Consider the following 14,651-nt stretch of genomic DNA (forward strand, 5'->3'; position numbering starts at 1 on the left):
TGACTGATTTTGAACTATTGAACTGAAGTGTGTTTGACCTCTTGAATCCTTTAACATTTAATGCACTGAAATTTCTATAAGAATCCTCCATATACGGATACCTTAATTCTAAGGACGTTATCCTAGGACGCGATTGTGCTTTCCTCCTGGGGTGAATGTTTACCTCTCGATAAGGCCTTCCCGATAAGCGATTTAGTTTTCTGGCCGGATGAGTCCGCCAGGGAAATTTTCGTGACGGTTCCAAGCATCACACCAACAACTCCATGCTTGACCCATTACGCGCTACTAGTGGGAGCCCCTTATCTTTGCTTAAAAGGATCAGGACCAAGGTCAACCCCGGTGTCGAAAGAAATATCACAAGTTTTCCACAACGACGGCCCTTCTTAGGACGCTATCACGCTAAGTTTCGACGCGCTCTAGGACCTTCAAGAGCAAGTTATAACGGTATTAACGGCCGAGTCTTTCAAGGTCCACGGTTCCGCGAACGTATACGTGTCGCACTGGCAACTGAGACTCGCGGAGCGATTTACCAACCTGCGGATACACCCTACCATATCGTTTACAAGAAGACATCGAGAAGGGCATTGGACCTCCGAGAGCGGGACAACCAAGGAGGTTCTTACATGATGAAGTGCAGTTTGCAGTTCCTGTCGACGCCGACCGCGGACACGCCTGGCACATCGTTAATGCTGCATTTCGACCGGAAGCGGTATCTGATTGGAAATGTCGGCGAGGGAACACAAAGAGTTACTGTGCAGAGGAAGACGGGGTTGATCAAGGTGGGCGATATCTTCTTGACGGGCACCGTGGGGTGGGAGAACGCTGGGGGGGTTTTGGGGATGGTCCTTACGATTGCGGATTGCACGGCTACTTCGAGAGAGAATGCTCTGCAAGTTCTCGGTGAGAAAAAGCAGAAGAATGTATCCCGAGAACGCCTGGGCGAAGTTGATAAGGGTAATGAAGTCAAGCCTCTAAAGGAGGCTGAGAAGCCATGGCTGAGCATACATGGTGGGAAGAATATCACCCATCTCCTGGCGACCGCTAGACGATTCATCTTCAGGAAGGGGATGCCGCTACACACACACGAGTATACGGCTAAGAGGAATGCAGAGAGAAAGAATTGGGACCCTACATGGCAAGACAATTGGGTGAGGCTGTGGGACATGGTTATAGAGCCGGAGGGCCGCTGTGCCAGCCCGAAGAAGAGAAGACATGATGAGTTTTCCGAAGATGAGAGTTGCAAAGAGCAAATGCCTGGCGAAACAGAAGACGAACTGGACCAAATCAGACAGGCTGTTGTTTCCTCCATGTTCAACTCAGAATGGCGCCTCGATGCTCTATTCACGAGAAAGCTCTCGACAGTACAACTCCCAGCCGCAATTTTCGTCAGGACAGAGGAGGGCAAGGTTGAAAAGTACAGTGGACCCATGCCAGGTGATAGAGGATATGATCCTGATGTCGAGGTCATGGTACGGAATCCCTGGCCTGGAGCTCTGGTTGACAGCCTTCCTCCGACGACTCCATCCGCCAGTTCAGTCTGTTACATCATCAAGAGCCAACCACGACGGGGGAAGTTCGATGCCAAAGCGGCTATTGCGCTAGGTGTCAAGCCAGGTCCCAACTTCAGGGTGTTGACCGAGGGACAGAGTGTGACTACAGAGGGCGGTACTGTTGTCACCCCTGACATGGTCTTGGGCCCAGGCAAAACGGGATCAGGTTTTGCGATCATCGAACTACCAACCACGTCATATATTGGACCGTTACTCAACCGTGAGGAGTGGTCTTCGAAGGAGGTTATGCATGGTATTGGGGCTGTAATCTGGATCCTGGGCCCTGGTGTCCTCCACGATGCAAGGCTACAGGCCTTCATGCAAGCCCGAAGTGAGATGGAGCATATTGTGTCGTCCAAAGATTGCTGTTCAAATTATCTCGCACTGGAATCGCCCGCCGCAGCTGCGATACGACTACACCTCCTAGACGCTGATCGCTTCCCGATCCCTAAATACAGCAATGTTGTACCACACCCGACTGATCCGACGATGCCATACATGGCGGCGAAGCCGTCTATGACCTTGCAATTGGAGCCTCGTTTAGAGGTTCAAACCGACGGCATCATACCTGATTTTAACACTGCCACGGTTGTCAAAGAAGTTCAAAATGATGCGAAACTTATGGAATTGGCGAAGGCCGCTCGTGACGAGGTGATGGCTCCAGGATATCAGCAAAGGCTCGATGAGAGACAGAAGGATATTCCCAGCAAAGACGCCGAAGTTGTCACGCTTGGCACTGGCTCCGCTCTGCCGTCGAAATACCGCAATGTTTCCGCTACGTTACTTCGTGTTCCTGGATATGGCAGTTATCTCTTCGATTGTGGCGAAAATACACTCGGCCAGTTGAAGAGGGTATTTGGAGACGAGCTTCCGGAAGTACTGCGCGACTTGAAAGGAATCTGGATTAGCCATCTCCACGCGGATCACCATCTTGGCACTGTCGCCGTCATCAAGGCGTGGGCAACGGAGACAGCGGAGGATGAGCTGACAAAAAATAACAAGCTCTATGTCCTATCACATGAAGGAATGACCAAGTGGCTCCATGAGTACTCGGAAATAGAGGATTATGGGCATAAAAGAGTGGAAATTATTACTTTCGCTCCCTCGAATGTGAGGCAGTTCGATTTTCAAAGCAGTCTCAGCGATAGACAGCAAAAGGAGCTCGGCCTTGTCTCGTTCAAAGCTTGCTCCGTGTCGCATTGTCATGGTGCCGCGGCTGTGGTTTTCGAATTTGCCAATGGGTTTAAAGTCGCTTATTCTGGGGACTGTCGGCCTTCTAGGGAATTTATCAAGCTTGGGAAAGGAGTAACGCTCCTGATTCACGAAGCCACGTTTGATGATGAGCTAAAGGGGGACGCAATTGCGAAGAAGCATTCGACAACGTCGGAAGCATTAGACGTTGGCAGGCAGATGAACGCTAGACGTATCCTGCTAACACATTTCTCGCAAAGATATCAAAAAATCCCAGTCATGGAGGCACAAGGTGCCACAGATCAGGTCGCCATTGTGGCGTTTGACTACATGAGGGTCAAGATTGGAGATTTTGCGAAGGTAGATGCTTTTAGACCTGCACTGACGAAGCTCTATGAGGATGAAGTGGCCAAGATCGGAGAGACCGGTAGAAATTAGACCTGCGGCAAATAATTAGATCGCTGGTGGCTTCTCACATGTGTATTTTTATGGGTGGCGAGGCGTTTATGGCTTACACGCTGGGTTACTGAAGATAATTGGAGACTGTGCGCGAGATCTTAAGCATTCACGGTGCAAATAAATTGCGTTGCATTAGGGGAAGTTGTATTAAACAAAAGACATGTATTTTTATTCTATGATGGTTAGCAACCAACCGTGTCTGGTTCAGAAAATGAAGAGGACAAAGAAACGCGACTCAACTCCGGGCAAGAAATGTCCTTCTTTTGTCTACCTACTATCACAATAGACAATACTCCACAAAGCAAATTCCTAAAAGAAGTCTCCCATTTCCGTCACTCTTGATTCGTCCGGGCTTGGTGGACGTCTTCGAGGATCACCTCCCGGCCTGGATCTGGAGAACGGCTGGCCTTGGCGAGCCAAAGGTGTTTTGTAATTTTCACCAGTTAAGTCTCGAAAGGCGCGAGCACGTTCCTGAGCGGTTCGGCCTCTGTCAATTACAGAGCCGTTAGGCACGCCGTTCTCATCGCGGCTGTATACACTTTCCGAGTATGCAGCAGCTGCAGCAGGACCGCTTCGTGGGATATCTGGGGCAGGTACCGAGCCTTGGAAAGCAGGATGCAGACACTCAGACGGATCGGCACCTTGAGGCAGGTCTGCTTTCGACATCATATCGGCGTAGAAGTCGATGATGGAGTGCTCGAAATCATGCTCTGTTCTCGGATCGGCCCTCTTTCCTTCGGCGTCGTCGACGTCAACAACCCTAATGCTAGCAATAGAAGGAGAATTGGAAGATCTATATGGCGTCGAGCTTTTGCTCTTCCTAGTGGAATTCCTACTAGTAGAAGTCCTGCTGGAGTTCCGGCTGGAAGTCCTGCTGGAATTAATCCTCTCCTCCTCTTTGCGCTGCCTCTTTTCTTGCTGCATTTCCCTTCTTATACCTCTCATCTGCTTCCCCAGGACATCACTGTCGCTATAAATCTCCTCACTGCGCGTCGTCCAATTGATCCATATATCGACAATCTTCAAAAGCCGTGGCTCGGGACATCCCTTCTTCCTGCGACTCTGGAGCGAGGTTCTCAAGTCCGCAAGAACCTGATAGTTCCCTCCGATCGAGCCCAGGATGCAAGCCTCGCAGCCATCAGGCACTTGTTCAAAGCGTTGATCTGCTGGCGTGCTAGGAAAGCTGACTTGATAAAATGTCGGCGACATCCATAAGCTATTGACGCTCTGCAGTCTCTTGATGCAAGCCGATACTTCTGTGGGGAGATCGCGTCTCTCCGCAATACGCTTCACCCGCATCGTCACCTCGGCGGATACCTGGAGGAAAATGCGACGGATCAGGTATGGATTGAGCGGTTTGTGGGTTGGGCAAAGGAAAGCTCCCTTGGGTGTAAATGGTAGTGACATAGTCAATCGCGGGAGGAGCCCCTTATCCCTAAGCAGGGGCTTGGGGAAGTCCTCTATCATTTTCTCTTGGTTCTTGAGCCACCATTCGTCCGTTGTTGGGCACTGTGGGTTCTTGTTGAGCAGCGAAGTTAGCTGCTCGGCGTCGGGTGGGCTTAGATCCTCCAGGTAGGCGATAGATGGCCTGGTAGAAGACCTGCTAGATGGTCTGCTAGGCATCGTGGTTGCTGTTTTTAGTGTAATTATTTAGTAGATTGTATGTGAGGTGTAGCTGTCGCTGTGGCTCCAAGTGGTTAGAGAAAAAGCTATCAAATTAGATGAAACTTGATGTTGCAGATATGAAATGGATTTTTGTCCATCTCTCATAAGTTGTATTTATGTAACTAGTGTTGTTCTTCAAAAACAATAGGAATGGGACTAGCTCCAGGCTTGCTATTTTGCCCCTTTTTGCTCAAGATATTCCGTTGCTTTGTTGGCGTTTAGCTTGTCTTTGTTCTCTTGTCTTGGGCACTAGGTGTCTGAGACTTAGAAGCATAGTTGCACACGTTGTGTTGATTAAGTTAGCGTGTATATGGGAATAGTTAATAATATCTGTTTAGAGGGTGTGTGCGAGGATTGCAGTTTTTGGCTTTTATTTTCTGTGGAATATAATATTTGCTCTCTCAAGTGGTGAGCGGGTTGCATGGCCATTCATGGCGCCTTTTTCTTTGAGCTTGTATTGCTATTGTCTTGGGCATGACAATGAAAATTTTGATACTGCTGTCATTGTCCGTTTACCAGTGAACAAAGTTGTCCTAGGAAAACAAACAAAGAGCCTGTCTTAGAGAGGGCAACTAGCGAGACTGGTGGAGAGTAGTACTGCAGTATTCTCCACAGCAAAACAGCGAGTGATAATGGTCTATATAGACTGCCCGTCGTCCTCATGCTCTCAAATTTCGGGTTTCACATCATCACACTCACCAGCGTACACAACAAGAAGACCAGCGAATAGCAGCACTGTGCTATTCTGTCAAACAAAACAGAGAGTTACAGTAATCTTCATAAACCGGCCATCCTTTTCTTTTGAATCATTACCTTTGCTGCTGCCTAGTATTCAAATCCAACGACACTATCTCGTGATTCTATCAAATCGAGAAGATGTCGCTGCTTCCTATCATAGGAAGTGATTGTCAGCAAAAGCTTACTTGCTTCTACATGTGTGGGCATATGCAAATCATTACAATCCATAGTCCGAAATGTTGCCTTAGTAAATCTAAAAGCAAGTGCTTCGCAACTGGAAACATCCAGTTGGATTGCCATGAGACGGATTTTAAGAAAGACGAGTGCCTCTGGTGTGCCGGAAAGTTAACAACCAACAACTGTAACATTCGCCGCTCAGACCCGGAACACGATGTCCTTCCGAGACCGATCGTCCTTGCTCGTCAGAGGGCTTGGCTAAAGCAAGAGACGAGATACTGGCAGCTAATTGCAGCTGAGAAGGAGGCCGAGAAAATCATATGGGAGCAATCGCCATACCCGCAGGCTAAATCGGACCTAGTTGATTTAATAAGCCTTGTCACACAGAGCGATGAGGACACTATGGATAACAGCGTACGCTCCTGGGATGCCAGTGAAAGCGACGATTTATCCATCATCTCAGACGCCGACTTGTCAAGCACGACGGCTGAGAAGGAGGCTGAGAAAACCATGGAGAATTTTCTGCGATACCTGAAGGAGGAGTCCGTAGGGGGATTATCAAAATTCCAGGAGGCTATGCAGGAACTAAAGGATATATCCCGTGTCAGACGTAGGGACAAGGAGGCTATGAATAACTGCCTAAGTTCGGGGGATAGTAGTGGATATCCCAGTGGTACCAATCAAACAGGAATTACAAGGACCGATATCAGTGCTTGTGATAATATCAACTACAAAGACACAAAACCCCCTAATACAGCAAACACGTTGGGGGGTGGTGGTGGCCCTGAATTTTCACGACAGGAGGATGAGATTGATATGATCCATAAATCGTGTAGAAAGCTCCCAGGCTCTGAACCGACCACAAAATATTCGCCACTGTTGGCCCCTACTACAGCAAACGTGCTGGGGGCCAGTGGTGGCCCTGAATTCTCACGACAGGAGGACGAAATTGATATGGTGCTTAAATCGTGGGGAAAGCCTCCGGGAACTACACCGACAGCTAAACATTCGGCACCATTAGGCACCATGGACACGACCCTCGGTATCAAGACAGAGTGTGATGCTGCCCCTGAGAATAAAAGTGGCTCGTTCGGACAGACCTCGTCCAAATTGCGTATCCCTTATATGTTAAATTATCTTAGTGACGAGGGATATTTGGCAGACTCCTCTGTATCCTCACTGGACCTAGAGGATGTAGAAGAACTGATATCCGGATCCCAAGAGATGCCTTCAAAGCCATCCTTTTCAAACCCTGATGAGGATAAGGCCCGCGATGCAGATGACAAGGAACCTGATGACTGGGCCTGGAGCGCAGACAGCGCTCCCAAAACGAATCGCATGACGTATGGGCTTCCAGCCAACCCGAAGGTTGGATACCAGGCCCAGCCCGCTGGTAATGGCCCTCGAGACCCTGTCTCAATTTGCTCCTTTACCCTCAAACCAAGGCCACAGCCCGTCAAGCAGGAAGAAGTGATCGATAAAGAGCACCCCACGGTGTCGTCCGAGGCAATTTACAATGCAGACGGCACCATGAAGGTGGAGGTTCGAGTCAAGGCAGGGCTGAATTACTCTGTGTCAGGGTCAGAGTTCCTTTTAAGGGGACTTTAAGAGCAGCCTTAAAGCTGCTCCCTGGCCTTAGAGCCTCCAGATGCAATCGCCCGCCTCGATACATTTAGACAGGACATCAAGACGGTTACTACCCCTTGTCTCCTTCACGTTCAAGGACATTACGACACTTACTATCGCTGAACTAGTTACATTTTTGGCATGGTATCAAGACGGTTACCAGGTTCGGGCGATAGTAAGTGTCGTAATGTCCTTGAGCGTGAACGGGGTAAGGGCTAGTAACTGTCTTGATAGGATTTCAAGACAGATACTTATTAGCAAACTATAAAATAAAATATAAAAGGTTAACAGCCACCAACTCTTAGGAATTTCTGTAAAATGTGTGAATGCGTGAATGTGGAACTTCTAATAGTATTAATATCCGCTCAACGGCTGCAATGGTGCTGCTATATAATAGCAATAAACACCAAATGCACTCTGCCTGCGCTAAAAAAAAAAATGCATCAGTGATATCTATCGCTAAATTGCAACATTCCCATAAAACAAAGCCCATATTATCCCCCTTTTTCCAAATTATATCATACATGTAGCCATGTGGTGTTACCAATAACTCCAACTTAGGTATTCAAACAACCCATCGTCCCCTCCTCTTAGTCGCTAGCTCAATACCTCATACTAGCACGGCGGTCAGGCTCATAATCACTATATCTCTCCTTCTCCCTCTCCACGTATCTTACAGAGCCAGGCCTGGGGGAGGAGAATTTCTCCCGGCTCCGACTAACACCGTATCCGCCTCTATCAATAAGCGTCTCGGTCTCGATTTCATAGCGACTAGAACTATACCGATCACGGGGGTGGTTGATCTTCACCCTCTCTGGGTAACTGTCGCCGGGGCTATCAACTAGTACACTCTCGCTTTCAGTTTCTTGATAGGCAGTGCGGGAGCTGTAGTGTGTTGTTGATGAACGCTTCCTACGCTTTGTCCGGTTGTGGCGTTTGTAAAATGCCCGCCCTGCGCAAGTTAGCTACATGTGACGTTATTAGATAAATTAGGGGAAGGCTCCCTACCCTTGTTTAGAAGTAGCAGTTTTCGCTCATAAGGCCCCAAGCTCTCCTCGACCATAATCCGGTCGTTAGGTGCTCCATCTTCCGGACCACAGTATTCCCAGACCCATCGTAAGTCATCTTGAGGATTCGCAAGTGGAGATGTACCGGGACCCCAGGTTGCATTCCAGGGGATGGGATCACAGTTTTTCATGCGTTTCTGTCGAAGTCGCCATAGCCCATTCTTCAGTAGGGCATTGCATCCATACAACCCGATGTCGTCCAGACCGAGGCCCTCGAGTTCGAGACGGATTCGGACACTGCTATGAATCCTCTCGTTGGTATCTGTCATGAGCACTCCAGTTGACTCCCCGGTATCAGAGTCTCGGCGCATGTTCAGACCAGGCGTGCGAAGTGTCTTGCCAGCCAGAGCGTAAATTCCGGTTTCTGAATTGTATACTTTGCCAAGACCCCAAGGCCTGACGGGCTTATGCTTGTCGTAGATCGACTTGATGGCCCACTGTTTCTCTGGACGACGGGAGAAGAGACTAAATGGTGTAGGAGGGATTGCGGTTGGGTCCTCATAGAACTCGACGCTTTTCTTAAATATATGGTCAATGAATTCATCTCGGAACGCTACACCGACTGAGGCGAGCTGGTCCATCATCCTGCCTACAGTTAGATAGTTCCCACATCCACATAAGATAGAGGCTTACCAAGCCAGAGAGATATTCGCTATCTCTTGGTCATCATATCCACCACCAACATTTCCGTGGGCGCCAGGAAACCAAACCTGCCTCAAGTCCATCGTAGTTTCATGTTTCATGTCCTTTCTCTCCCACACTGCGGGGTCAAAAGGATGGCGATGCTCGTCAAGAGCCAGTGCCTGAAACGCATGTCTAATCACGCCGGAAAGATCAGTGTTGTAAAATTTAAACTCCTTGGTGGAACTCTTTAGGCCGATTTTATCAAATAATGAAATGTTAGGTACTAGAGAAAACCGTAAGCAAAGATTTAAGCATAAAGCAGGGTTTAGACAAGAAGAATAAAAAACATACTTCCAAGAGCGCCTACGGTATCCCAGACAGCTACGGCTTGAATGCGGATTTTAGTCCCGTCTGGGTCATAGACCCTCGTTAAATCTAGCTACTGCGGGTTAAACAAGAGCCACTCATTGCTTGGACTTCGACCTACCTTTTCAAGGCGCTTCTTGTACTCACGCCCAGCATGTGGGCCTCGTGGCTTATTCGGGAATGGGACCGTAGGAAAAATATCCTTATGACGGGGTGTTTTGAAGTTCTCCTGGTCCTTGAAAACAGCATAGAAACTATCCATGCCGACCCGGGTTAGCAGGCCGATGTTGTCGATCATGCCCGCCACGCTTCGTGCGGTGAAAGCTCCTCGACTGAAGCCGACGAGGATAATCTCGTCACCGGATTCATAGTTTGCTGCAATAAAACTGTACACTTCTCGTATGTTCTGTTTTGCTTAGCCTAGATCTGAAATGATTTGTGGTGATTACTTACCTCAGATATACCTTTCCCAAGTGCGCCGCCTGTGAAGACATCCAGCACGGCTGAGGAGGTTCCAACGCCAGAATGGTAATAAATAATTTGATGAGTGCCATCCTGACCCGTTCTGCTGAGAGCCCGAACGATTCGGGTGACGTTTGATGGGACCTGTAGCCTTCCAGTTGGCACGTATGGAATTAGGGTAGGTTTGTGAAATCCATCGTCACTAATTTATGAGTCAGAACAGCGCCAGAAATCCTGAGATATTTCAGATAAAACATACCTGTCCATCCAAGTGCCATCACAGCATAGTATAAGCCGTTTCGGCATTTTGATTATGATATTTGTACTTGTAAGGAAACTCTTGGCGTTCTGATTTGATCGCACAGTAAGTAAATCCTATAGATCTACCTTACGTATCCACCACAGCCTTCAACAGCGAATAAATCGACAACAAAAGGCTACACTTCAAGACAGAAATTCAGGTGCGAGGTTTTTGGGCTTGAAGCCAAGATAAGAGGCTTGTGAAGTAGTATTAGGATCCACTTGTTCGAGGTTTCAAAACGGGGTGGCACCACGCGAGTTTTAAACAGTCCGTTGAGGCAGGAGGGATATGTGTAAGACGTCGGGGGAATGGCCATGCCGCATCAACAACCACAGAAGATGATGGAGGGTCGGGGTAGGCCGCATTTCTACACGTGAGACTCTGTGGCTGAAATATATTGGGCGCAGCGCTTGTAGAGGACTGTGGCTCTTGTCACGGCGACCACAGCCGCGCGGATAAGAAGGCTGGGGTCAGAAGTTGGAGGTCAGAGGGGAAAATGGATAACAATGTGTAATCACAAAGGCTTTGTGGGCGGTGGCCGCGGCCTTTTTGGTGGTGGTGGTGGTGAGGCACGGTGCCTCCTTAAGGCTGACTTCGTAGTCGAGTACGGAACAGTACCAAGAGCGCCTACGACGGGGCTGGGACTTGGCAAATTAGCGCTGAGTGGCAGTGATTTGTATGACTTGTCTGACTTGTACGAGAAGCGAGTAGCGTTTTAATGCGCCTATAATTGGTCACATTTCAGCGCCTTTAGGTTGGCAGCCAAGCCCCGCTGACAGGTCGGTGTGCCTCGCTATGAACAATGTGTGGTTCTCGGTATGAACAATGTGTGGTCACTTGTCGCGATGTTGGGTGAAGCGAGGTTGCGCAGAGAGGTTGTAGAGGGCGGCCACGCCGAGGGCCAACAGTTAAAGCGACACAAAACACCAACAGGACAAAACACTTCCAACATCCAACTTCAAGAGGCCATCTATTTTCACAAACCCGGATTTAATGGGGCTCCGCTGTCTTTACATATCTCAAATATACTTATAGACATTTTGCGTCTTGTCTAATAAGCCAGCCTATAATCTAGATTCCATGGCCGACCCGCCACCTCTCAGCTCCTTAGCGATATTCCTCGATATCCAGTCGCTGATGGCCATATTCGTAATCATTGGGTTGACGCCGCTCGCGCTGGGGAAGACACTTGCGTCGCTAACATATAAACCCTCGGTTCCCCAGACCTTCCCCTTGGGATCGACGACCCCGTCCTTCTCTCGGGCGCTCATGCGGTTGGTGCCCATCTGGTGCGCGGAGGAGTATGCGGCTGTAGGTGGTTTATTTCCTATGCGTTGAAGCTCTGCGAGCCAGGCGCCAAAGCGTGGGTCAGTTACCCCTGGGTCTGGCTCATCGGCCGCTGGGGTTTCTAAAGAAGAATCTCCAACGTCGCGGAGGAAGGGTTGGAGGCCTTGGATGAAAGGGTGGATCTCAGTGGCTCCGCTCACGTAGGTCATTTTTGCGAGGGCGACGAGACCCTCCATGCAGCTCGCCCGGTCAAACGCACTCGGTGAGTATTGGATTCTGGGCGTGCCGCTGTTCGGATCTGGGTATATCCTTCCAGTATCACGGTCTCGAGCTATAGAGATGTAGCCGTTCATATTGCGGATCTTGAGAGCATTCGTCTTCCACGTGAGCCCATTGACCCAATTCATATAAACAAGGAACATGGACGGAAGCATAGCGGTTGCTTCAATCTTTGCACCGTGACCGCGGCCATCTAGATTTTCAAACGAGGTGCAGACAGTTGTTAAAATTCCACCTGCATGCTAGTTAGTTACCTTCTTGTTATGTAGGGCAGAGATAACTACCTTCCCAAGGCTTAACCTCCTCTTTGAAGACGGCTGCCACGAAATTGACCGGATGAAGGTAGAGATTTCTTCCAATGTGCCAGTTCTTGGTATATCAGCTATATTCAATATATTCCTTGACTCATAACTCACCTTGAGGCCGCTATTCATTAAGATAATTGGGCTCCACAGAGTTCCACTTGAAATGATAACTTTCTTAGCCTTCACAATCACCTTCCGGACAGTTCTTTCTGAAATAGGCCCGTCGACACCTCCATTACTATTCCTTGATGTCCATACACCTTCAACTCCAATAGCTTTTGTGCTGTTCGATTTATCGAACAATACACGATCGACCCTGAAACCTTCTACAAACTTAGCGCCAGCTTTTGCAGCATCTGGCAGCCATGATACAACAGGCCCTTGCTTCTCGTTTGAACCACAACCAAGACAGCAATGCCCGCAATAATGCTCGTTGCCTCCAGTATTTTGTGGGACTGCTTTGGCATGATACCCCAGCTTTCGAGCACCCTCCAATAGGACTTGGTTGCCATGATTATGTCTGATATGATCTGCGGAAACACCCATCCGATGGCAGACTCGATCTAAACATGACTGATATTCGGCGGTCTCGAAGAACTTGAGCCCTTTATCCTGTGCCCACTCTTTGCGAACAAAGTTCTGTGTCTGCAGACTTGCAGACCAATTGATAGTTCCCCCGCCACCCCATACACTTCCGGCAGCTACACTTACCGAGCCATCATCCGAGACCAGAACGCCTCCAGCTTCAATAACATGGTTCAAAGCAACTTTCTCGGACAGCGGGAATTGTTCCGGACCGAAATGGTGTGATTTATCGACCACCAGAACGCGGTTTCCAGCCTCCGCCAGATTTTTGGCGCAGACGGCCCCTCCACATCCAGATCCTACAATAACCACATCTGTCTCGATAACTTCTGGCTCGGATCCGGGGCCAAATTGTAGGAAGTCGAATTCAAAGCTAGGGCCGGGCTTGTATTGGCTAAGAATTGTAAGAATTGCTATTATAACTGGCACGGAAGCACTCACTCTGGTGCACGCGGAATACCGCATAGTTGGCGGTAGGTTGGACTGGTCCTCAACCACAAACTCTTCCCAATCGAGGTCATCGACTTGTAGATAACATTCAAAAAAGGCATATATGATAGTCGCCAACTATCGAGAATAGCTTCGCGGATTCGAATTGGTTGTTCGTGGATTGGTGTGGAGTAGCCCGTCAGCATCAAAGACCCTACCCGGGTGCTGTGCGAGTTATTAGCTAGTGTATTGAAGCAATCCATGTAAAAGGGGATGCCTACTTTAGGGTCGATAGTATAAATGCCAAACCCTTCCGCGATTGCTCTGGTGCGTCTTGCCCCAATGCGCGTTTTAAGAGGTCTTGGAATTGCGGGCAATCCGAAGCTTTCTCATTGAGATATTTGTCAAAAGATTCCGCGTCCGGCGCATCCTTAATGGATTTCTGCAGAGCGCGTACCGAGTTGTTGTATTCCGCGTCTACAAGTGCCAGATGCGCCCCCTTTTGCTCCCCGGCCGATCCTCGTTGGATTGATGGAATGACGGCGTCCATTAAGGCCATTAAGGTATTCCATTGTACTGGTGTGAAGGGCTCTTCGGAAGGGCCATCTGGTAAAATAGTTGGGAGGGGTGCGAGTTGCGACAATGCCATTGTTGCTGTGAGGCTGGCTGAATCGCTCTTGTTGTGCTGTGTTGACGCGTATGTACTGTACTTACAGGGAAAGGCGCAAGGAATCAGAGACGCGTAAGGAAGAATTGCGGAAATATATTCAGAAGGAGGACCACAAGAGAAATATTAGAGAAATACAAAGCGTCAACCTGGTGAGGAGGGGATTTGATCTGCTGGGTCGCAAGTAGTGAGACACGGTGACCTGACATTCACACGCTGACGTGAGTTGTGCCTCGGCGCACTTCCCCACTGGGTTGAACGTGCGCTTGAATTGCGGGGAATTTCGCCCTGGAATTGCTGGTTGCGGGGTGCCATTACTACTAGTACCTTAAGCAAGATGGGTGAGACTTTTGAGATGCTCTTTCGCCATAAGAAAATGGTTAGAGATTGATGCAGAAGAAAGGATAGAGGTCTGGAGCTCTGGAGCTGCAGAGGGGCTTCACTGCATAGTGGTTGCAGGGGTTGTCCAACGGGAAGAGAGCGAGAGCATCGAGGACGGGGTACATATACTTAAGCATCGCGATATATAGAACTACCTGCCTGCCTACCTAGGTACCTAGATAATAAGTACTTCCACTATCGCTCTCTAAGGTAGGGAACTCGTCTCCACAAACCTATAATAGTTGCAATAATATATATTCTGCCGAACAGGCATCGGTCGTCTCCCCGATTGGCGGGCAATGGGCTATGATGCTGTCTACAGGATAGAGCCGCCAACTACCGGTGGAAGTCAAGTGTTTATTTTGGATTCGTATACCGTCATTATTCGGAATATGCCCCAGATATCCGAAGCAAATTGGGTGGCGCACCTTCTTCTGGATCCCGTTTATTCTCGGACATTCTGTCACATATCATCATGTACTGTACATGTAC

General features: G+C 48.9%; 5 protein-coding genes across 5 annotated transcripts; 2 read left to right on the forward strand and 3 right to left on the reverse strand.

The window, feature by feature from the left end:
* Positions 1 to 263: 263 nt before the first annotated feature.
* Positions 264 to 3,179, forward strand: BP5553_00557 (Metallo-hydrolase; the record flags this gene model as incomplete). Its single annotated transcript, XM_032009180.1, has 1 exon — positions 264 to 3,179. One exon carries the CDS (start codon positions 264 to 266, stop codon positions 3,177 to 3,179), a length of 2,916 nt encoding a protein of 971 aa, XP_031873234.1.
* Positions 3,180 to 3,509: 330 nt separating this feature from the next.
* Positions 3,510 to 4,823, reverse strand: BP5553_00558 (uncharacterized protein; the record flags this gene model as incomplete). Its single annotated transcript, XM_032009181.1, has 1 exon — positions 3,510 to 4,823. One exon carries the CDS (start codon positions 4,821 to 4,823, stop codon positions 3,510 to 3,512), a length of 1,314 nt encoding a protein of 437 aa, XP_031873235.1.
* A 975-nt stretch (positions 4,824 to 5,798) lies between these two features.
* On the forward strand, positions 5,799 to 7,388 carry BP5553_00559 (uncharacterized protein; the record flags this gene model as incomplete). Its single annotated transcript, XM_032009182.1, has 1 exon — positions 5,799 to 7,388. The coding sequence occupies one exon, from the start codon at positions 5,799 to 5,801 to the stop codon at positions 7,386 to 7,388; it is 1,590 nt and encodes a 529-aa protein (XP_031873236.1).
* A 620-nt stretch (positions 7,389 to 8,008) lies between these two features.
* BP5553_00560 (uncharacterized protein) lies at positions 8,009 to 10,231 on the reverse strand (the record flags this gene model as incomplete). The annotated part of the gene is made up of 7 exons (XM_032009183.1): positions 8,009 to 8,358; positions 8,415 to 9,058; positions 9,107 to 9,380; positions 9,449 to 9,536; positions 9,585 to 9,869; positions 9,917 to 10,127; positions 10,185 to 10,231. 7 exons carry the CDS (start codon positions 10,229 to 10,231, stop codon positions 8,009 to 8,011), a joined length of 1,899 nt encoding a protein of 632 aa, XP_031873237.1.
* A 1,059-nt stretch (positions 10,232 to 11,290) lies between these two features.
* On the reverse strand, positions 11,291 to 13,760 carry BP5553_00561 (Long chain fatty alcohol oxidase-like protein; the record flags this gene model as incomplete). Its single annotated transcript, XM_032009184.1, has 5 exons — positions 11,291 to 12,027; positions 12,077 to 12,161; positions 12,209 to 13,076; positions 13,124 to 13,336; positions 13,393 to 13,760. The coding sequence occupies 5 exons, from the start codon at positions 13,758 to 13,760 to the stop codon at positions 11,291 to 11,293; spliced, it is 2,271 nt and encodes a 756-aa protein (XP_031873238.1).
* Between the last annotated feature and the right edge of the window lie 891 nt (positions 13,761 to 14,651).

Source organism: Venustampulla echinocandica (genome assembly GCF_003357145.1).
Source record: "Venustampulla echinocandica strain BP 5553 chromosome Unknown scaffold_0, whole genome shotgun sequence".
Lineage (NCBI taxonomy): Eukaryota > Fungi > Ascomycota > Leotiomycetes > Helotiales > Pleuroascaceae > Venustampulla > Venustampulla echinocandica.